The 22,500-nt window shown below is 43.5% G+C and overlaps 1 protein-coding gene across 2 annotated transcripts in view; it reads right to left on the reverse strand.

Moving 5' to 3' along the window:
• The window catches only part of Prdm1 (PR/SET domain 1), a 62,469-nt gene that overhangs the window by 1,151 nt on the left and 38,818 nt on the right, over positions 1 to 22,500 (reverse strand). The window contains exons 1-7 of one of the 2 annotated variants that reach the window (XM_070011083.1): positions 22,008 to 22,125; positions 20,028 to 20,276; positions 12,925 to 13,044; positions 9,015 to 9,267; positions 2,853 to 3,967; positions 2,326 to 2,454; positions 1 to 1,915 (exon numbers count right to left, since the gene is read on the reverse strand). The exon at positions 1 to 1,915 is cut by the window's left edge and continues 1,151 nt beyond it. In XM_070011083.1, the coding sequence (XP_069867184.1) occupies positions 1,340 to 1,915; positions 2,326 to 2,454; positions 2,853 to 3,967; positions 9,015 to 9,267; positions 12,925 to 13,044; positions 20,028 to 20,276; positions 22,008 to 22,049 (2,484 nt within the window). In that variant the 5' untranslated portion in view covers positions 22,050 to 22,125 and the 3' untranslated portion in view covers positions 1 to 1,339. Of the gene's footprint in view, positions 1,916 to 2,325; positions 2,455 to 2,852; positions 3,968 to 9,014; positions 9,268 to 12,924; positions 13,045 to 20,027; positions 20,277 to 22,007; positions 22,126 to 22,500 lie in introns of those variants that run through there. The other variant, XM_070011084.1, reaches the window with a different exon arrangement.

The following is a 22,500-nucleotide window of genomic DNA, read 5'->3' on the forward strand; positions in this document are numbered from 1 at the left end:
CACTCAATGAGGTAATTATTGTTGAACAACTTTGCAATGCCCTTTCATCTTCAGTTAAATTAACGATAAAATGCAAAAACACAAAGACTGAGGAAAGTGGAGTTTTACAGAAAAAAGAAATATAGTTAAATGTGTTGGGGATAGGAATCTTCATTACCCGCATTTTACCTAAGATGACCACAATACCCGTTTTCCTTCTGTTTGTTTTTTGATTGTGTTTTAAATGTGGTCCGAGCCTATCTACTTCAAATCCTTCCCAGTACAGCACCACCTTTGTGCAATTTTGACATTTACAAAACAAAAAACAAAAACAAAAAACAACAATAAAATGGCACCCAGACCAAAGCCCTCAAGTCTCACACACACAAACCCTCTGTGCTCTGGGACCATTTCTCAGTGGTTTTCAACATGGAGTTTTGTCTTCTTCACATTTTTAGATAATACATTGGGATGCAAAAGTCATGTGGCCACTCTGAATGGTCATATGATTTGAGAATAGGGAGGGAATCTTACTTTTTTTGAGGCACAGGTTGGTAAAACCTTCCTGTTATATTTTGGGTAAAAATTGTATAAATGAAAACATTGTTTTTAAAAACCTATCCACAGAAACATAGAAGATTCCTTTTCTTGTTATTTCTATTCAAGTTATTATTGGGTAATTATTCTGCACACATACCCCCAAATTATACAATGCTGATAAAGGATCCTATGAGTCAACACACCAGATGTCTAACTTTGGCAATACCGAAACCTCATTTTCAAAACAATATAGAGAAAGGTTGACTGAAGTCATAGAAATCTTAGGTACTTAAACAGATGTGCAGAAATTGATCTATAAAGAATGGCCACAAGACAAAAAAAATACATTTATACTCAAATTACAAAGAATCTTTCCAGTCATTGTAAACTTTTTTTAATTATTGCTTTTTTGAATGATAAACTGTATAATAAATTATGAAGGATTATCATTGAAAAAATAATTATGGCTAGACAATAGTCTTAGTAATGGGAAGGCTATGCAAACATATCCACACAAATATTCAAAATACACAGGTTCAAATATATAGACATGGGTGTAAATAAGTATATATAATATGTATATATATATATATATATATGTATATGTATATGGAGAGTCTTTGCCTCATTTATGCCCTGAGATTTCGGTTACTTTGGAGTCCTTCTTTAATTCCAGGTAGATGAGGGAAATCCACCTGCCAAGAAGAGAGAACTTTCTTTGTAGATCTGGAATTATGTACAAGCAGTTTGCTTACAGGCACCCTGACTCACCCAAGTCATAACTTAAGAAAGGAAACAAAACACTTGTTTTCTGGAAATCTTAAGGATCCATCGGTTCGACTGTTTCTTGTTTGACCTTTACAGGTACCAGAGGTAGTGGTTTGCTGCGAGGCAACTTCATGAGGGAAAGGTCTGGTGACTCATAGAGGCCGCACCCCGAGGAGAGGAGTCCGCTCCCCAGGTTTCTTTGCAAAGCCACTTTCAGGTCAGTTTCTTCTTTCTCTTTTCTGACCACAGCTAGAATTTCCTTCTCCACCACAGAAGTCAAGTCAAGGCTGTCCTCCATGTCTTCTAGCCGGTCGGCATTGTCACTAATGTCAAACTTCTCGATTTCTTCATTGATGCGGGTCAGGTTGTCCATGGTCAGTCCGCTGGCGGGGGCCACGGGACAGTTCCCCTTCAGGTGCACCTGGAGGCTACAGAGGTGGATGTAACTCTTATGGCACTGGGCACACTTGTGGGGCCGCTCCCGGGTATGGAGTCGCTTGTGTAGCTTCAGGTGCACAAACTGGGTGAACTTGGCAGGGCACACTTTGCATTGGTAAGGTTTCTCTCCCGAGTGGAGTCGCAGGTGGGTTTTGAGATTGCTGGTGCTGCTAAATCGCTTGTGGCAGACCTACAGTGGAGGGGGGTAGGGGGAGAGGGGGTCAAGGAGGGAGACAGGGAAGACCAGAAGATTAAGACATGCCAACAAGGAGGAGCAAGCTGACCAACGCCCAGCAACCTGGAAGGCAAGAAGTCTCCCAGTGGCACCCATGTTGTAGTACTCAGCAAAATAGGGATGTGGGCGCACAGCCCACGAGATGCTGCTTGTTTCCCTACGATTTTCCCACCCACTAGAGTCTGGCTGTGTCATCCATTGCTGCAGGATGTCAGCGGGCACGGGGGGAGGGGGGGGATGGGGGGAAGCTGGGCAGGGCCACCACCCCTATCAAGACAGGATCCTTATGGGGGGGTTCACAGGAGGGCAACTCCAGACATTTTCTACAGAGCTCAAAAGTTCTACCTAGAAAGCCGTGCGCGCACCTGGCATTCATGTGGCTTTTCTCCTGTATGTACCAGGTAGTGTTTCTGCAGGTGGGCGAGCTGAGTAAAACCCTTGTTGCAAGTCTGGCATTTGAAAGGCCGCTCTCCACTGTGGACTCTCAGGTGGACCTGGGAAGAAGCCACACGGGTAGGGGGGTGGGTTAGCTGTGCTGCCAAGATGGGGGTGAGACGCAGGGGTTGGTGATGCAAAACTCCCAAGAAAAGCATCAAGACAAAGCCTTCGAGAACACACAAAGCACCTGGGTTTTTAGAATGCTCTATCTAGTAGGGCTTGAGCTAAAAGAGCAAAACTGCTAGGCTAGCAGAGCATGCCACCAGCCCGATTTCCACATGTTTACTATCAGGAGAAAGCTGGCAATGGGTCCTAAACCCACAGAGCTAGGAATGGCAAGAGGAAAGCAGAATTCACACACAGCAGGCCCGGCCTGGGTCTGACCATGAAGCTTGTAACCAGCAGCAAGGAGTTAAACCAAGTGCCCTCGTGGGCCCTGCTGTTTAAGGCCTACCTTGAGATTTGAGAGCTGGCCAAAGGTCTTGGCGCAGACATTACACTCATACTTGATCTTGCCATTCTGTTTCTTCAGTGGGTAGGGAAGCGTTTTGTAGCCCGTCATGTTTCTTTTGTTCTTAATGAGATTCATGGCTTCCTCGCTGCTGGGGGCTGCCATCACTGCTGAGGTAGCTTTGGGTTGTACCACGTGCTCTGACGTGGCGGCTGTCCCCGCCGTCGGAGAGCCACTGGTGGGGCTACATGTCTTGTCCTTCATGCTGGCTGCAGCCCCAGTGAGGGAAAAGGCACTGTGGGGTGCTGGGACCAGCACCTCCCGGGGATGCTCTGGAGGAAGCAGCCTTCGGGCTCCATCAGAGGGCAGGGAACTGGGCAGGGAGGCTGGGGTGAGCATGGGATGAGGCAGGCTGCCCCCTCCCAGGAGGTTACTGTAGACAGGGTACAGCCTGGGGAACAGGCCAAAGTTGTTGATGCCATTGATGTTGCCTACCGCACTCAGGCCGTTACAATTCATGCCATAGGGGGGCAACAGGAACTTGGGGTAGTGAGCATTGTAAGAGGGGATGAACGCTGGTGGGAGGTGGGGGGCAGGGGCGCATCCAGGGTAAGAGCCTAGGCCTTCCGCAGAGGTGCCATAGGGTGTATTCAAGTAGGTGTAGGAGTCCCGATGTTCTTGAGAGCCAGGGGCCACAGGGGACACGGTGGTGCCCGGACTGCTGTGAGGACTGGAACTTTTGAGGCTCTGCTCAGGGCTGCTTCTCGCGGAAGGACTTGGAGTTGTAGATGATGGGAGCGGGGAATGAGTGATGTAAGTCGGCCTCTCCATCCCATAGGCCAAGGAAGCTTTCAAAAAGTCTTCTGGCAGAGGTGCCCGGATGGGGTAGACCACCCGAGGGTATAAGGGCATGTCGGGGCTCCTGACTTTCCTAAAGTCATCCAGGTCCTTTTCTGGAGTGAAGGGTGAAATGTTAGAAGGGTACAAGTCCTTCCCTTTGGAAGGGTTGGAGTCCATCTTTAGGATTTCTTTCACGCTGTACTCTCTCTTTGGAACGTTCTTGGGGCAGAGTTCATTTGTATCAGCACCGGCTTGCTTTGGGTTGCTGTGTGTTGGTGCTGAAATAAAGAGGAGGAAAAAGGTGGTTACTCAGCAGGCTATGGTGAGCTGAAGTGAAATCATTAAAGCTGTTCTGTTCTTCTGAAAACCCGAGCAGCATCTGGTGACAAACAACCACCACCTGGCTCCGAACGCTCCTTCTTGCTCTCGAGGCCCCCCGGCCACCCACTCAGAAGCACTGCTGTTTCCTCCATAGCAAAATGGGGACAGTAGCAGAGCCTCTGGATGCCGATGCGTCCCTCTGTACAAACTTTATGACAGAAGAGGGCTGTTCACACAGACACGGGCTAGTATAGAAGCCGGAGGTGGCGGGGTGTGTATATGTGGAAAAATACTGGGGTTGTCACCTGTCATTCAGATGCTCTGTTTAGGTTGCCTAAAAGACATCAGTGTACCCCACAGATGTGAAAGATGTGGAAGATAAAGATTCATTTCAAGTAATACATAGCCATTCATTTTCCATTCGACTCTTGTTTAGTAGGAACTAAAGATAGAGCCCTGTTCAAAGTGTCTGTGCCAAATGGATGAAGGACATGAACGCCACCCCTTAACGCTTGCATTGGCTGACAGCACCAGCATTTCACTTAGGTTCTGGTCTAACCAGGCTACCAGCAGAGCTGTCTCCTGGAGTCATGAGGTGTGACCAGTCACCTCTGCCAAACCACAACAAGTCCTTTTCGAGCCAGTTCAATTACTTATAGCACCAAGGAAAACAGAGGCGTCTCAGAAGAAAGCATTTATCCCGGAGTCGGCAAAGATCCCTCAGTAAACAGACTGTTTAGGAACACCAGCCATGAGGACAGTTTCAGGCTATCTGTGGCCCTGGACTGTCCATCACATGGAACAAATGAGGCCTTCAGGAAAACACCCGTCAGAGCAAGAAACACAGCAAAGCTTCTGCTCAGGCCTTCCCTGCAACCAAAGAAACATGGGAGATGTGCACTGCTTTCTAGAACTCTCACTTAAACCAGCACAACTGCCCCCAGGAGCATACTGAGGGCAACAGTCTGAGTGTGGGTGCAATGTGGAGTAACAGTAAGGCTCTTTGGCTCTGGCAGTGGAACAGGTGGCAGGTTCTGGGATTGTACTGAAGCCACTGTGTAAGTACTCTCTGTCATCTTATAAAATGTACCTGCTTGCTGGGCACTGGTGTCTCATGCTTGTAATCCTAACTACTCAGGGGGTTGAGATCTAAGGATCATGATGTGAAGCCAGCTTGGGCTGGCTGAAAAGTCCATGATATTCTTATCTCTAATTAACCAGCAAAAAGCTTGGGGTGGATGGACCTGTGGCTCCCAAGTAGAGCACCAACCTTAAGAAAAAAAGTTAAAGGAGAGTGCCCAGACCCTGCAGTTCAAGCCCATATATTGGCACCTAAAAATATAAACAAAAAAATCCCCAAAATAAATAAAATAACCAAAATGCATCTGGCTTGCTTTCATGGAGGAAGAACTCTAGGCTTGTTACCCTATAAGATTCTGTTGAACTCCAGAACTAAGCTTTCAAATCCAGGCTGACAGGCTGTGGGGAATTTGATTCCAGTTAGAATCTCTTAGAGAATGTTATCTGCTGGTTGTTATCACGGGCTCCTCTGGGCCAGCCAGAAGCCCCAGAATAAACACGGGGAACAACAGTATCAGGGAAGAGGCTGTTGGAGGGAAGTGATGGAAAGGTTGTTGAGGGAGGATACTATCTGAAGCCACTAACCTAAAATAAATACTCTCTTATCGTGCCAATATCAGTCTTTCAGTAAGGCCCAGCAGGCAGGAAGTGCAAATTGTCACTTTTGTTTTTTAAAGCTGAAGTGGTTGAGGCCAGGAAAGACACGTAAGCTGGAAAATGGATAGACCAGGCATCTCACAGCCTTGGAAAGGAATTTCATGCAGGTGGAGGGTGGGGGGTGCACTGTAATGCATGCAACAAAAGTATGGAAGAATCACCTCCTAAATTTATAACTTGTGTCACATCTATGAGACAAATTGTATCTAAGTATTAGCACCCCCACACACATACCCAGTGGCTTTCCGTACTCCTATCATCTTCAAGGTAACAAATTTGGGCTATGAAAAACATCAAAACTTTGAGTCTATTCACAGAATTGAATATGCTTTCATATATAGTCATATGTTCTTTTTAAGCAACTCAGTTTAATGTGATTATTGAACTAACATAAAACTAATGATTGGGGCCACATGACCAAAAAAAAGTCATAACCTTTCATTTTCTATGAAAAACAAAAACAAAAAACCTCTGGCCATGCACTGGCGACTCATGTCTATAATCCTAGCTACTCCGGAGGCTGAGATCTGAGGAATGCAGTTGAAAGCCAGCTTCAGCAGGAAAGTCCATAAGACTCTTATTTCCAATTAACCAGAAGTGGTACTGTGGCTCTAGAGGTAGAGCGCTGTCCTTGAGCTGAAGAGCTCAGGGACAGCACCCAAGCTCAGAGCTCAAGCCCCACGATTGACCAAACAAACAAACAACAACAACAAAAACAGCACACAGTGCCTGGTGTACAGTCAATCTATAATAAGTGTTTGCTATCTCTGATTTTTTCAGCTAAGCAGATTTGTACCTTATTCTAAAAAAAATATTCTGAGAGGAGCGAACGTTAGCCTCTGTGAAATGCTCTGTAGGTGGAAATTGTGAAGCCTCTATGAAGGTACATTTTAAAAACTCATCCTTCAGCAGCTGAGTAATCAGGAGAGCTGGTGTCATTTCTGACTCTCCTACTTAGCACCAGTTTGAGTTAACATGAAAAAGAAAATCAAGATCTGTTTTTGTTCTTAAATCTTAAATGGCTGTAGGCGGACGGAGTCATTTCAAGAGTGAACTGCTTCTGAAGGCTCTGAATGGCTTAATTATGCCGACTCACATTTTCGATCTATAATAAGAACCCCAAGACTACAAGAAAGAACCTAGAAGTTCTGCAGTAGGCAAAACAAAAGTCTGTTTTCAACTGAAACTGAGAAAGCAGATTAACATTTAGAAGTCTATAATTTGGTCAACTGTTTTCTAGATGGGTTAGATAGATAGAAAAAAGTAACCAAAAATAATTGGGTGGGGTTGGAACTTAATAGTTCATTTTTTCCTTTTGCTATACTTTAAAAAAAAAATGCCAAAGTGATTTCTGGCCACTTGCTCTTCCTTAGTTTGTCCTTGTCCCTTTGTTTGTCCCTTCTTCTCAGCCATCACTACCACGAAGCCCTAATAGGAGGGCCGCACAGACTTCTATTATGCTCTAGCATGGAAACCCAACACAACTCATGTGAACACACAATCTACCTATGAGGCTTGATGAAATAGTGGAAATTTTCCTGATCAGAGTCTCAATCATCAGTTGCCACACCTAAGCCAAGTAGTTTCACAATCAGCAGTAGGAATCTTGTAATGTGACTAGTTATTGTTATTATGAATGCTGGACAACAATGATGAGGACCTAAAGTTGCTAACTTGACACTTAGAAAAATTTTGCAGAAATCCAAGGGGACATTTATTTGGAGAAAGAAAAGCAATCATTTTGCCATATGCGAAAAGACACAGAGTGCTTCTGAACACAGGAATCAACACTTGAATCTTTTGGGAAAGAAAAATACTAGGTTTTCAAAATCTTTGATTAGCACAATGTGAGGGTAGTATAGAACAGGTTTCTTCATGGTTATTATTATTGAGTGTGTGAATGTGTGTGTGTGTGTGTGTGTGTATGCACACGGGCTTATAGAAGGGCATAAACTCAGGGCCTTGCACTCTGGCTTGGCTTTTTCCACTCAAGACGTACTCTCTATTACTTAAGCCAACACCCTCACCTCAACCTTTATGGTTATTCAAAAGCCAGTGGTATGGGTACGGGTAGGGGGGTTTGGGGATGACTCGCCCAGTAGTCTTACTGTTTTAACAAAACAAAAATCAAAGACTCTCTAAATTCATAAGTGATTAAGCTAAAGAAATGGAAGATGATACAGAAGAGGAAGGGAGAAGGTTAGGGAAGTAGCACGTTTCCAGGAGAGGCCATAACGGAGTGTAAGTCCATGGAAACGCCATTGTCCCTTTGTCTTAGTTCCAATTAACCACCCAAAAGCTGCAAGCGGAATTGTGGCTCAAGAGGTAGAGCCTTGAGCACAAAAATGCTAAGGAACAGTGTCTAGTACTGGCACAGAAAGAAAAGAAATTGGTCAGTCTGGGGGTGAAGGGTAACTGGGAATTCTTATACTTTCCTTGAAATGTTCCTTTAAATTAAAAATAATATCAAAACAAAAAGTAATAAAAATCTCAGACATAGTTTTAACTTTGGAACCAAAAGGAACTTCCTTTTTAAACTGTATAAAATTTAGCAGTCTAAGGACATACAACCATTGTTACAACTAAAGTTAGAATTTTAAATGGATTCTTAAATTATTCACACATATCTCTTGAGAAAGACTAAAGTGAAGAAGGCTTCTGCAGAAAGAGGTCATGACAGCAATGTTAACCAAATGGAGAAAGTAAAAGCTTATAAACCAAGGAACTGAGAATTTGTTAAGATAAAGTGATAGGTGGTTACTGTAATACTGATTAGAAGATCAGATTAATTCGTTTTACCATAAGGAAGGAAGCTAAGAAATAAATTCTTTAGGGTTATTCCATTTGAATAGTAGTTGAGAAAATTATGACAAGATGTTTTCTAGAAACAACCTCATCAGCCTATGACTTCTTATTCAAGTGTGCATCTCCACATTATTTCAACGCATGATTTTAGCAGTGTGCCGGGGACAATCCTTATTCAATTCTCAACCCCATCTTTTTTTGCATACATTAAAGTTTGGCATACAGGATATATTTCTTACTGTAACCTTCTGAACTCAACATTCAAGGTTGACGATCAAGTTTCATAACAAGGAATAGGGACTATTTTTTTTTTAAATTCCTCTTTCTAGTCCCTTGTTTAAGCCACCTACTTTGTAAAAGAGATGATGCAGACATGTAATTAAACATGTTATTAGCTCATAAGGGCAGAATGACATTACTGGCATTAAAAAAATCATTTTTTTTGTTTTATAATCCACTTACTGAGATTCATCCCTGTGAGCTCTCCAGGATAAGGGTAGTGGAGTCTCTCTGCAAAGTCCCGACAATACCACACAAGAAGTTCCTGGTTGGCAGGGATGGGTTTAATGGTGTAGAAATAGATGTTCATCCCGTTCTGACATGCAGCCAGGCTTTGCTCCTGGGCATAGTGTGCCGGATTCACATAACGCATCCAGTTGCTTTTCTCCTCATTAAAGCCATCAATGAAGTGGTGAAGTTCCCCTCTGGAGTAAATCTGTCCAAAAAGAGAAAACAGACTTGGTGTTTCTGAAAGGAAGCTAGCCCAAAGCCATGGAACTCTTTCTCACCACCTGGATTCCGGCTCCCCTCCACTGCCCAGCTAGACAGAGAATCAGTCAGGGTGGCAGGAGTCATCCTGAATCAGCAAAACTCAGGGCGGAAACAGGTAAGGCACTGTCTGTCAGTTACCTTTTCCATTTCAATTCTATGGTCTTTTCATGTGTGTGTGGGGCAGGGGGTGGGGGGAAGGTGGCAGGAAATAACTGAAGAATGAAACTCAAAATTTCATCTAAGGCACGGCTTCAGACTGATTTCAGCCACCACAGTGAAGCACTTGAGCTACAGCAGTGAAAGACAAATGGGCGACGCTGCTAACCTGAGTTCTGATCATGGTGACTTTTAGTGCTTTGAGTCACTGAGTAGAAGAGCAGGCTGACTGCGTCAAACTGAGTCTCAGCTCTTTCTATGGCCTGGGTGCTAGCTGTTTCCTACACCTCCGCCCAAGGCTCCGACTATGCAAACATCCTCCACCCCCCAACCCTTGAGTCCTAAAGTAACACTTGTTCATATGAATACTTGGAACTGTGCCTTTTTGTGGAAACACTGGGTGGGGCAAAGGTGAATTTCACCTGCCATAACAAAGACAGCACTGGGACAGAGGCCAGAGTTTGACAGTGTACTACAGAGAAGTCACTTTTCCTCTTGGTAAACATGTTCAGCCCGGTGCTGCTTCTTTTTAAGCCAGAGGAGGGAAGAGAGAGTCTCGGGGAAGACTACCCCCATATTTGAGAAGAGCTTGGCTAAAACACCACATGCTGAGCCCCAGGCTTGAGCTTTTGGGGAAAAAAAGCCCCCAAAACTAAAACAACAGGCAGAAAGTGTGTAGTTCCTTAAAGACAATAAAAGCATAAAGAAGAATTCCAAGTCTGTCCTTGAGTAATACTACCTCTGGTTCACAGCTGCACATAGGGTGCTAGTCAAAAGACAGAGTTAAGAATAGGAAAAAAAAATAAATCAAAGGATGTACACTCACTGAAACCACATGGCAAAGCTCGCTCCTAACCCTTCGGGGAAGGTCTCACCTCTCCCTCCGACTTAGTTTTCTTCACCACAGATAGTCAGTGCCTGGCCATGTGCGGCTGGGGTCCCTCAAGTGGTGAGAAACTTGATGGCTCTCACAGGACAGCAAAGTGACTTCTTGCCTCTCCGCCCCTGACTATGCTAGTCTATGAATCGGTTCTGTATTTCGCTCCAGTGCTATCAGAAATAAAAAAGGAACTCTGTCCCTTTAACACAGGCAGTAAACATCAGAATCACTTTCTTTTAAGAGTAACTTCCTGTAAATTGTGAAGGGGGAAATACATGTGGCTTCATCAAAGCAGCTTGTGAGAGCATTTGCGGTGTGTTTTGTTAAGAGAAAATGGAACAAGGCTGGGTGCATTGGGCTATCAAGAGGGGTTTTCAAGTTTGTTTACTCTCATGAGCAAACTTCCAGGAACATAGGGTTCCATCACTCTAGCCCTTTTCACTAGGGCGGAAACTGCTTTCTAAAGCTACTGGTATCTTGATTCCAGTCAGCTTTCCACGGACTACCATTTACTGTATCCTCATTTAAAAACAGAACTGCCAACGCCATGAGGTCACACACATACAAACACACCCACCAGAAAAGAAAAGAGTACAGACGTCAAATGAACACGGTAGCCTGTCACCTGGCTGCATTTCCATCTATTATCAAGAAGATTCAAAACGTGCTGACTCACAGTACAGTTACAAGAAATGTTACTGCTTTCTCAATTTGAACATCTCTTTGCCTGTGTAATTTGCATAAAACTTTTTCTTTCCTCCCAACAGATGTTCAGATTCCTCCTGCCAGCAAAACCCAGGATGCTTTTAGCAACATCAAGAAGTTATCTCCTACTATATTCTTGCCAAATGAAGGAGAGATTCGAATAAATCCTCCTTAGGAAATCTTTCTTGGGAGGCTAATTCCTACGAAGGCTACTTTTTAATTTAAAGATTCACTAAAAGTAATGAACAGGAAACTGGGATAGATGTGGGAGATTCTTAAGTAGTTCTTGCCTTTTAAAAAAAGTTCTTCAAAATGATCCCATACTAATAAGACAGGCTGTATTGTCTTAATTCCAACCTTTTGAGTCAAAAATTAATATACCGATGGCTCATATCTCAGAAGAATTTATTGGCAATAAAAGCCAAAAATAAAGTGCATCCCTTTTTCTATAAGTGATGTAGTGAATATATTTTAAGCATGAATAATTATCGCATAACAATGGACAGCATACAATTCTTAGGGAAACTGTAATTGTTCACTTATGCTCAACAAATAGTAGAATACCCTTCTGGAACTTAAAACTTCCTGGATTAAAAAAAAAACACCTCAAATTTCCTGGCAATAGCTTCTAAGTAATTGCCTAAGAAAAATCTTTTATGATACTTGTCGAAAATATATTAAAATTTTTAGGTAAAAATACCAGCCAAAGTGAGCAATTCAATTTGGTTATTACATGTAGTTATTTTATCAAAGTTTCACCCAGTATGTTGTTTATGTTAAAATATTAACACAAATAAATATTAACATAAAAATTGATTGTGAAATTTAAATAAGCATTTCTGTTGTTTTTCATTTTGGTAGTACTGAGTAGGCAGGTGTTCACCATTTGAACCAATTGAGAAAACCAAATATACCAATAACATGGGAAAATGGAATCTGACTTCTCTCTGTTTAGTCTTGATTCGGACTCCAACTCAAAAATTCAATCTGAGAGTCTTTGTAAACCTTGACATTCCAAAGGCGACATATAAACTAGTCTTTTTTGTGCTTTTTTTTCTTCTCAAGCTTGGTACTCTACCCCTTGTACTACTTAAGCTGTAGCTCCACTTCCCACTTTTTGTTGGTTAATTGGCACAAAGAATCTCATAGACTTTCTTGGTTGGACTGTCTTTGAACCATGACCCTCAGATCTCAGGAGTGAGCCACCAGCACCTTGCTGTAGAGCAGGTCTTTCGAATGTATGATAGAACCAAGTTTATCATCTCACACTGTGTGAGCATTTTCCTATGCTTTAGAAGTTAAATTTAGTTTCGTGGTGCAGTTGAATTTAAGGGCCCTTCTGTGGTTCTTTTCTCTTCTCTAAGCCCATTTTTCACCTGTCCTTCATTCAGAGTTGTTTTTATTCAAAATATCATTTATGAAACTTCATTCAACTAACATTAACTCAGCAAGCAATCAAGAAGGGGTGAAATCTAAGGCTTGGTGACTCATTACTACTTCCTTGAAGAGAAATAAAAATGAACCTGGCTCAGAAGCAAGCAACACACCATTTCCTTTCATCACAAAACTCTAATAAGTTGCAAAAATTAAGTCCCATAGAGTCCATTATTGCCAACAGTAACTACCCACACTTTGTATCTCTGGACTGAACATTTAACTAGTTTCCATGCTCAGAATTCCCTATTTCCATCAGGATCCTCCCCTCTCCTCACACGCCCCAAATACTTGTGGGCAGACCCCAGCATTTCTCAATACAGGGCTGAAAAAGGAAGTAATCCTATATGTTCTTACAGCTTTAGTTTTTTTCCCCCCTTAACACTAAAAGCCTTAATTTGTTGTTGTTGTTGTGTTCTTACTTACCCGCCAAAAATATTTCCTGTTGGCATTTTTGGGAACTGTTTCACTGGTGTAGATTTCACCTACTAGGGGTCCAAATCGAGTTCCCTGTGGTATGTATTCTTTACTCAGCACTCCAATAATCTAAAAGGACAAACGTAGGAAACAATTACTTGCACTGTGACATGTTATCCGCTCTTGTTCAATGAATTGAATTGTCAAGTGGCTATCCAGTCAACATCAGAGACCAGGCATTAATGAAGCCTCAACAACTAACAGGTGTCCGCAGACCAGGCTATCTACAATCTCAAATCCCAAGCACGTATTCAACCAAGCATTAAAATAGTCCACAGGATTATTCTCCACCGATGGAAGGTCCTTTACTTACTACTCTTCGTGCTAGGAGATCAGAGAAGATAATAACCATTCTGTTTTGAAAATAAGACACAGAAGAATTAGATGGTCAAGATTAGACAATTGTAGCTCTCCTCCTAGTTTCCTATTTCATTCTCCCTCAAACCATAAACATAGTGTACTCTAGGGAAATAAAACAGTTTTAACCTCAGAAACCAAAATAATGCTCTTTAGTTGTTCCACAAAGGCTCAAGAACCAGAAACCAAACACATTATATTTTCTTCATCCCAGATGAGCTCTCTGCTCGATACCCCCATTGCTTGTAAGTTCTCTTTAATTGGAAGAAAGATCTTTCAAGTAACTTTGTTCTTCTCTGACATCTATTCAAGAGTGGTCAAAGGTCCTCCTTTGAGATGGAATTTGTACTGAGGAGCTGAGTTCTAAGCACTGTGGGTTCTAAGATCTGAAGAAATGACCTTCTTAGACTCAATACATTTTGATTCTGGAAAGCCTTACCAAAGAAACATGTTAACTGTGTCACAGTTCCTGCTTGATCCTGTTTCTTTTGAGAGAATTAAAAAAAAAAAAAAATCAACCAAGAATCAGGAAGCAATCCATCATTATTCAAAAGAACTCCAGAAACTTCTCCCTTTCCTATTTTTGATTCAAAACAGCCCACAAATTAATTACAGAATACCTTTTGAAATAGACAAAGGGGTGGAGTAAAAGATAATATTTATTACCAGGACTAGGGGGTGTGGTTCAAGTGGTAGATCACTTGCTTGCCCAGCAAGCACCAGTTCAACAAAGAAAGGAAAAAGGAAAAAAAGAAACAAAGAAATCAATAATAATATTTACTTCGAGTTCTATTATCCTTGATAGCGCCTGTGTGATTTTGGTCCTGAAATGTCAGATGCGGATACAAGAAAACGCACTGGTTCAGGTGGTTCACAATGGAGCGTGAAATTTGGGTTATGAAATCCACTGCTACCTGTTAAAGCTCATCAAGAATTTAAACCGCTGTCTCCTAGGGAATAGGCACACCTACCCAGCAGTCTTTCTTGTGTAAGTTTCTTATCAGGAAACGATTTATTTTTCTACAGTAATTTACTATTCAATATACATGTCAGTAGAGCATACTTGAGAGAGAGAGAGAGAGAGAAAGAGAAGAGAGAGAAAAAGAGAGCGAGAGAAAGAGAGAGAGAGAATTTCCTATACCTAACACAAGTTGAAACAAGGCTGGCAAGCTCTAGTGTTATTTTTGGTCCTTGATGAATTTCTGGCAGAGAGCTGAAAAAAACAGATGTTCATTTCATCCTCCTCCTCTGCCTTCATTTACATCTATCTGCCCTTTCAAGAACAGTTCATCATTATTGGTATTTGTTAGCAGCTTAACTGTTAGGGACAGGAGGAGGCATCTCAGAGCAGTCTTGAGATAAAAATACATTCTGAAAACTTAAGTAGACTTATTTGTTCAGAAATTCATTGTCCAGGACATATTATTAATTCGGAAAATTCATGGAATTGCCTTCTGTGACACACAAATCATTAGGCATTCACATGGAAGTGATTATTCCATAACACTGAAATGACAAACAGGAAAAACAATACCATTTGTTGGTGAGCCAATAATTAGCAGCTGATATTTTCAACACATCCACTTTAAAGTAGTAATTTTAAGCCAGGTACTCAACTGGTTTATCAACATTGTTTTAATTATAGTCTCTGGGAGTCAGAGTTTGATTACCAACAAGGAACAGCACATGAAGGTCACAAGTTTTCTTCCAAATTGTCATTCTTCTGTAGAATGTGATTGGTTTCCAGTTATCAATCTTACACTAAAAAAGCACATTTTTTTTTCTTTTGGCACCAAAAGAAAACTAGAGTAAACTAGAGTCATGTTCCTACCACAGTGGGATGTAGGGAAGGCTCAAGATGACAAAGCCTCCACAGGAACCAATCATTAGGAAGAGATGAAGCAGCATCAAAAGTTCTTGCCACTGACAGATAATCTTCCAAATGTAATTCAGTAGGCAAGACATGAGGGTACTAAGAAGAGTAAGTAGGCAGGAGTGCTGGTTTGGCCTGAAATCTGTTACTCTCGTGGCTAAAGCAGAAGGTTTGATGAGGTCCAGGCCCATCATGGGCAAATTTACAAGACCCTGTTTTTCAACCAACAGCATCAAAGTACAACAGCAAAAACTAGATGAAAAAGCTTCAGCACAAGGTTATCTTAACAAAGGAATGAAAGAGAGCCCTAATATTCAAAATTCCTACTATATAGAGAACTGTAGAATATACAAAAAGCTAACACAGAGATAAAGAGATGCAAAATTACTGTAGAATTTTGGGATTGGAAGGAATCCTGTAGCTCATAAACCACCTATGTCGCTGGGTGTGGTGGTTCTCTGCCATCCTAGCCCTTGCAAGGCTGAGACAGGAGGCTCCTCATATGTTTGAGGTCCGTTTGGCCTATATAGCCAAGATTCTGTCTCAAACAAACCCAAACCAAACAAATACATAAATAAAATAAAAATAAATCACTTATATTTGCTCAAAGCCCAGAATAAGAGACAATAGACACTTTCACCTCAAATTCATGTTCAAAGAAAAACATAAAGCTTGTAACACTCTAAAATTAAGGAGTTTGTCCAGATAACTGGAATGGGGACAGGAGGAGGAAGAGGAGGAAGTCATAGTTCTTGTCCTTGAGAATCATTGTGTATCTTAGCAGAGTCCTTCTCTCTCACCCATTATTTACAGTATTCTGTCCTAGAGACAAGAATATGTGGCACAGAAACATGTTGCATGTTTGGAATTTCAAAGTACAAAAAGACCTAAGAGTGTATTCACCTAACTCAGGAAGGAAAAAAAAAAAAAAAATCTTATTGGAACTGACCAGGGTCCTAAAGAATTATTGCTGGGGACAGGCTGCTGTGTACCTTCTATTATCCTATCAGGGAGAGGACACTGCCTTCCACACATCCAGACTTCACCTGCCCCCAACAGAAGCTCTTTCCTATGTACTTTATGTGCCACACAGGCCCCTTTGCCACTAGAGAACATCTGTCTCTGTCAGTGGCCTCAGCTATAAGAACACACCCTTGAGGAAGCTTCCAGACCAAAAATCCCCTCCCCCCCAAAAACAAAAAACACTCCAAAACAAAAAAAATGGGGCTTCTTCACTTTACACAATGGCAATTTTATAGCTAAGATGGGTTGGATGGGGGTGCTGGATGAAAGTCTGATAATAAGGACAATCTTAAGTGTGAAAAGTGAACTGTTTTTATTTAGAATGCATGTAAACCCGCACAGAGCAGAGGATTTTTAAGCAGAAACAGTATTCGGATTTCAAGGTAGTCTAAGCATCCTTACCTCAACCGACACTAGGATCATCTTAATTACTAGCTATCTCTTCCCCTCCCTGAATTCCACCTCAGAAAAAGGACTCAATTAAAATTCTCTGTTGACGATAAGGGTATTCACTTTACAAGGACTCCTGTTCTGTAGTGGATCAAGACCTTTTAGTTTGTAGTTTGCCCCATTTTTAGAGGAATGGACAGAGAGATGTTTTTTTTGACAAGTCTTCTTCCTTCATTTTGTCAGTCTTAAATGTGGTGATTTCTTGGTTTCTCACCTCCCAAATCAAAGAGTTTAAAGATAGAAATTGCATGTTAGGTGGAGATACTTTTTGTTGTTTGATTTTTGTTTTTGTTGGCCCTGGGGCTTGAACTCAAGGCCTGGGCCCTGTCCCTGAGCTCTCTCTTTCTTTCTTTTTTTTTTCCTCTAACAACTAGTGCTCTACAGTTTTGAGCTACAGGGCCACTTCCAGACAGAGATACTTTTACAGATGGCCTGAGAATGGACTCTTGAGTTGGTCCTCATGATCTATCCCTGTTGATGCTTATCAGCCCAGGACTTCAGGAGGTCATCCTGACAGAAGACAGTGTCTCTTGGGAATAAGTAACCCCAGCCCAGAGCAAACTTCATCTCAGAGACACCAGTGTTGAGATGGATTTTTCTAGAGTCAGGTATTCACAGATTAATTCAAGAGGATGAAGGGGAAAACCCTATAAGAGAATAACCCATCCGTTTAAAAAGCTCTAAAAGTTTGAATAAGATGTCTGTTTAGTTTTTAGTTCCAGAAATAAAGAAGCAAGAACAGCTTTAATAAAGGTACAAATTTAAAAGCAAAGGTCAAAATCAGAAATCTGATTTGTATGTTTTGTTTTTAAACCGAGGGTGGAAAAAAGGTGCTGACACATAGCACAAATTCATAATGAAAAATGATCTTGTTGAAAAAAAATTCCCCAGGATGTCAGCATAATAGCCCATAATGTGACATCTTCTATTTTAATGAAAGTCCTTAAAGAAGGGCAAAGTAGATTAGTCAGATAAAAACCTACAAGTAGAAAAGTTTCTTCCCTATTTCCGTGGCTTGTAGGACAAAAGAACCAACTGAATAATGACAATGTAAACACCTCCTTGAACCCTAATGCTTCTGTCCTGGAACTGGTTTATGGATAGCACACCCTCAATGGCTCATCTCCAGGGAGCTACTCCTTCCCAAAGTTCAAAACAGAAAGAGAAAAGACACAGGGAAACAGGTACAGATCTCAGAGGAAGTTCAGGACACAGGGATATTCAAATCCTTTTCCTGATTGCTTTCGTGGTAAGGGACTGAGCAGTCTCTCCTGGAGTCAAGTGCTTCCTTCAGTGCAGTAAAATATGGGGAAATGGAGGAGCACCCTGGCCTCTGAGCGGGTTTTGCGCCTTCAATGATACATATTCTGTGGCTTTTTGTTTGCTCATGTTTTGTTTTGGTTTTCTTTTCTTTCTTTTTTTTTTGCGGGGGGGGGGGTGTTTAATATCCTGAAAGAGGGAACTCTATGTTCAAAAGGGGGGGGGGAGAAACCAGCAAATAAGCCTAATAAAGGATCTGTCTGAAACATGTTGACAATAACTAAAGCCACAGTGACACCAAGAGGGGCCAGTGTACCATCATCTAAGAAGCACTTGTTGGAGGCGGCAGAAGAACTTTGTTTCCACTGCCGAGTCTGGTTCTAACTACAGCCTGTGGGCAAGTGACTATCTCCCTGAACCTTGGACTAAATGATCTAAGAGCATAACTTGACTCACCTATGATTTTCAGTAGAAGGATGAAAATTGAAATTCAGTTCAGCTTTTAGCCGATAATAAAATTGTGAGATAATGAAGGGCAGAGATGCCCTACAGAAGAGAGTTCTTGATTTCAGTCCTCATGGACCGAGAGGACAACAATGATACCAATGAATCTTGTGAACAGATCAATATTTAATCAAAACTGATAGGAGGAAAAAAACACACTATACCTTTCAAAACCACAGCCAAATCTTCAAGACCCAAACAAATGCTACATTGATTCCAAAGGCCACATTTTTCGAGACTTTCTATTGAGAAGAGCATTACTTTCAGGAAGAGGTATAATTAAAGCTGACCTCTGGGGTTAATTTTTTTTTAAATAACATTCACATACAACTACAACTTAAATTTTGCTTTCTATAAAATTTGCCACTACTCTCCCATTAGGAAAAAAGAAAAGAAAAAGGAAAAAAAATGAGCTTTCATGAAACTCCAAGTAGAATTGTTCTATTTAATTTCAGACAGCTGTGTCTCTCCTCCACTAAAAGCACTGAAGTCAGACACACAAACAGGAAAGAGACAAAGCGTTTCCCAAACAGACTCCCGGATTCCTTCAAATGCTGTTGTTCCTTAGGGAAGGCGAAAGTGATTTGACATCACTGTAATGAATGGGCCCAGCAGCAGAGCCCTGTTCTGGCTGCAGATGATTCCCCTTGTACTGTTTTCCAAAGGCAATGGGACTACAGAGAGAGCACAGTAGAGGGTAGGAAGTTTGCTGAGGTTCAGATTCCTTCCCCTCTACCCAGCCACCAGGGAGAGCAAACTACAGAAGACAAATTTCCCAAATGGGAGGTGGTTCTGCCAGTTATTTCACAGCTAACCATCACACCTCACTCTAAGTGTTATATAAAAGGGGTAAACACAAATCGCTTGCTCATTCCAAGTTTAGGTTTTCAGCCTCTTTGAAGCAACAAAGAGCGTACCCACTTCAGAGGCCAGTAAGGAATGGGCCTGTCAAACCCAGCCAGAGCAAAGGAGCTGCGGCTGATGGGCCAGCGGTTAGTGAAGTCATCTAACAGAGGACACTTTTACATGGCCCTCTGGCTTGGGTTCTGCCAGCACTTCAGTTCATAAACACGTCAAGGTTTTGAGAATAATTTTAGAAACCCAGCTAATAAAGCTGGCTCGTTAAAAAGAATAAAGCCATCGCATGAGCAGAGGGAGACAAAATGACACATGAAATCCTTCTTTTCTAAGAAAAAGTTTTCTCCCTGAAAAAACAAACACCCAACTAGCAAGCAAACAGACAAACAAAAAAAGACCCTGGGAAGAGGAGGGCTGGTGGGTGTTGACCTCTCCCACAGCCCTCTGGCAATGCGGTGCTACTGCCCACCAGCTTTTGCAAGGTATGCCAATTTGCCAAAAGATTTAACTGTGGACTAATTAGTATGGAACAGCTGAAGCCTGGAGGAAATGAGAAGGAACTGATTTTGGGACACAGAAACCCAGGAAAGAAGTGAGCATCTGTGGCCGATCCACTCTTTGCTGATCCTTAAAAGAGATCCCATCTACTCACCCCGGGAGATATCAGTAGGGAGACTGGGCACCAGGTGCCAGTGTAGCTCAACCATCAATCAACCTAGAGGCTTACCTCTTTGCTGTCCGTGGCATACTTGAAAAGCAGATTTCTGGGCAAGGAGGCCTCTGCCTGCACCGGGGTCCCCCCATCAGAGCCCGAATCCCAGGGGTGATCGTTGACAATGTAGGTACAGTTCAGTTCAAACTCAGCCTCTGTCCACTGAGTCATGTCCGCGTCCTTCATGTCCATTTTCATGGTCTTCTCGGTCTCCTCTGCCAACGCTGGAACCTTCACAGCACTGGAGCTACACTTGGGGCCAGCCTGGAAAGAGAAGGGAGAAGGCTTTTTGTCTTTTTTTTTTTTTTTTAATGCTCCTGCCCACGATCCTGCCGATCCCCGCAGCTCCCTGCGCGAGCCTGTGAAGAAGACTTGAAAAGCAGATGTGGTGCACTTGGTACAGTTGAGTAAGAGCCCCCCTCCCCCTTCCCCCCCCCAAACTCCCCGCGTAAAGCAGGCTGGCTTGAAGAAGCAAAGTTCTTAACAAGAAAAAAAAAGAAAATGATCCCCTGCATTCAAAAAGCGGGGGGTGGGTGAGGGGGGAGAGGGGGTTTGGAGGAGAAGGTGACAGACAGGCTCGTTGGAGGGAGAAGTACCCTGGAACAATCTCGGCCTTCACCTCTCACGGCAGAAAAATGTGGTGGGCGCTGCTGCTGCCGCCCTGCGTCCCGGACGGCCCGGGGTCATGGCCGCCAGCCCCTCGGCCCCGCCGTGGAAAAGCTGCCTCCGAAAAGTGTCACAAACAAGGGGAGGAAGAGGAAGGAGCTCCGTCTGCCTCTGAATGAAGCTAAAAATGGAAAGCGCGTGTGGTGCAGGAGCGGAACCCGGCCAGCCTTTTTCCAAAAGGGGAAGACCGAACTTTCCCACCGGCTCCCAACTCTGAACCAACTTTCAAAACAACTGCCCCCCCTCCCTCCCCCCCCCCCCCCCCGCCAGCGTCCTCCGCGTGGAAGACAGACGGAGAGGGGTGCGTCTGGCCAGCATCCCGGACCTAAGTTACCAGCCTCTCCCAGCTAGCTTCTCTGGACCACAGACGAAAAAGAATAATAAGGAGAAATGGAAACATCCCCTAACTTTCTTTGGGATCTGTGGGTATCTCTTAAAGCCAAATTGGGTGGGGGGGAGAATCAATCAATCAATCAATCAGAACAATATATAAAACTAGTCAATAGAATTCCCCGAAGGGAATTCCTTTCGGAAGCCTCAGCTACAAATGAGCACTTTCCATTTAAATCTGAAAGTGTGCAGATTCCCAGAAGCCCAAGCTTGGGCTCCCGTGGACTGTAACTGAAGTTATTAACCAACGCCCAAGACTCCCAAGATAAGCCCACGTACACACATGGCGAAGAATATTCCCGATTTTCTATCCTCGCTCCTAGGGCTATGGGAAGGGGGGGGGGAGTGCTTTCCAAAGAGAAAAATCGAGGTAAACAATGTCTTTAACGCGTTCCCGGCACAGGCGCGTTGGTGGAAAAGTGAGGCCCGCGCGCGTCTGCTTTCCACGGGGAATCGGGAGCGTGCGTCGCGGAGACGCTTCGGGCTGAGTTTTACGCTTGTTCCCTGGGTCGCTAAAGAGGATCTTTTTCTTAAAAAAAAAATGCTGCGAAGTTGTCTTTGCCTCCGTGTCCATTTGCACATTTGAATTTCCTTCTAACGTGTATGGAGCAGTCACGCTGCCAAATAAAAATGGAAATACAATGAGACCCGGAGAGCCGAAGCCCGCCCAGCGTGGGTACTTTGTTGCTGTTGGTGGTGGGGGTGTAGGCTGGAGCAACTACTGAAATTTCAACGAATCGCCTAGTATGTGCAGAAGCGAAAGGGTTACTGATTCATAAGGAAAAAGTCTTCTAAATGTTTGACAGCCTCACGCGCACCCGAGTGTCTCTTGCTTTTATTGAGACTACGTGATAAGAAAGAAAAATTGAAGGAAAAAAAAAGAAGTTTCCAGATCGATTTTGGTTTCCAGATCAAATCAAATAAAATCGGATTCCTTACCAAGGTCGTACCCACACGCTTTTCCAAGCAAAGATCCAACATCGGAGGTAAGTCCGGCTCATGTCTACCCCGTCCGCATTTCTCCCCGCGTCTCCGAACGGGCGCAGCGGTGAGTGGCCGTCGCACGCCTCGGCCGCTCGCTCCCCTTTTCTACCGCAGCTCGGGAGCTCGGCCGGTCCCCGGGCTGACTTGTGGGCGCACAGGTGCTGCGCGCTGCGCTTGCCTCTCCGCGACACTGGAGGGCCCAGCGAGTGTCTCACCCGCCGCGGCTCCGTCTGTGTTAACCAGACCGGCGGCTTTCCCCTCCCATCCAGCTGCAGATTAACCACTCGTCTCGTACACTCCCACCGGCTGCCAGGGGTGGGGGGCGTGGCCTTGTACCTGGGCTGCCCGGGTGGGCCGGGCCGGGCCGGGCCGGGCTGGGGCGCGCCGCCGCCGCCGCCGCCGCCGCCGCGCGCGCAGGGCTCCCGCCTCCCTCCCTCCCTCCTTCCCT

This window comes from Dipodomys merriami, unplaced genomic scaffold (assembly GCF_024711535.1).
Source record: "Dipodomys merriami isolate MVZ:Mamm:240054 unplaced genomic scaffold, mDipMer1.0.p SCAF_8, whole genome shotgun sequence".
Lineage (NCBI taxonomy): Eukaryota > Metazoa > Chordata > Mammalia > Rodentia > Heteromyidae > Dipodomys > Dipodomys merriami.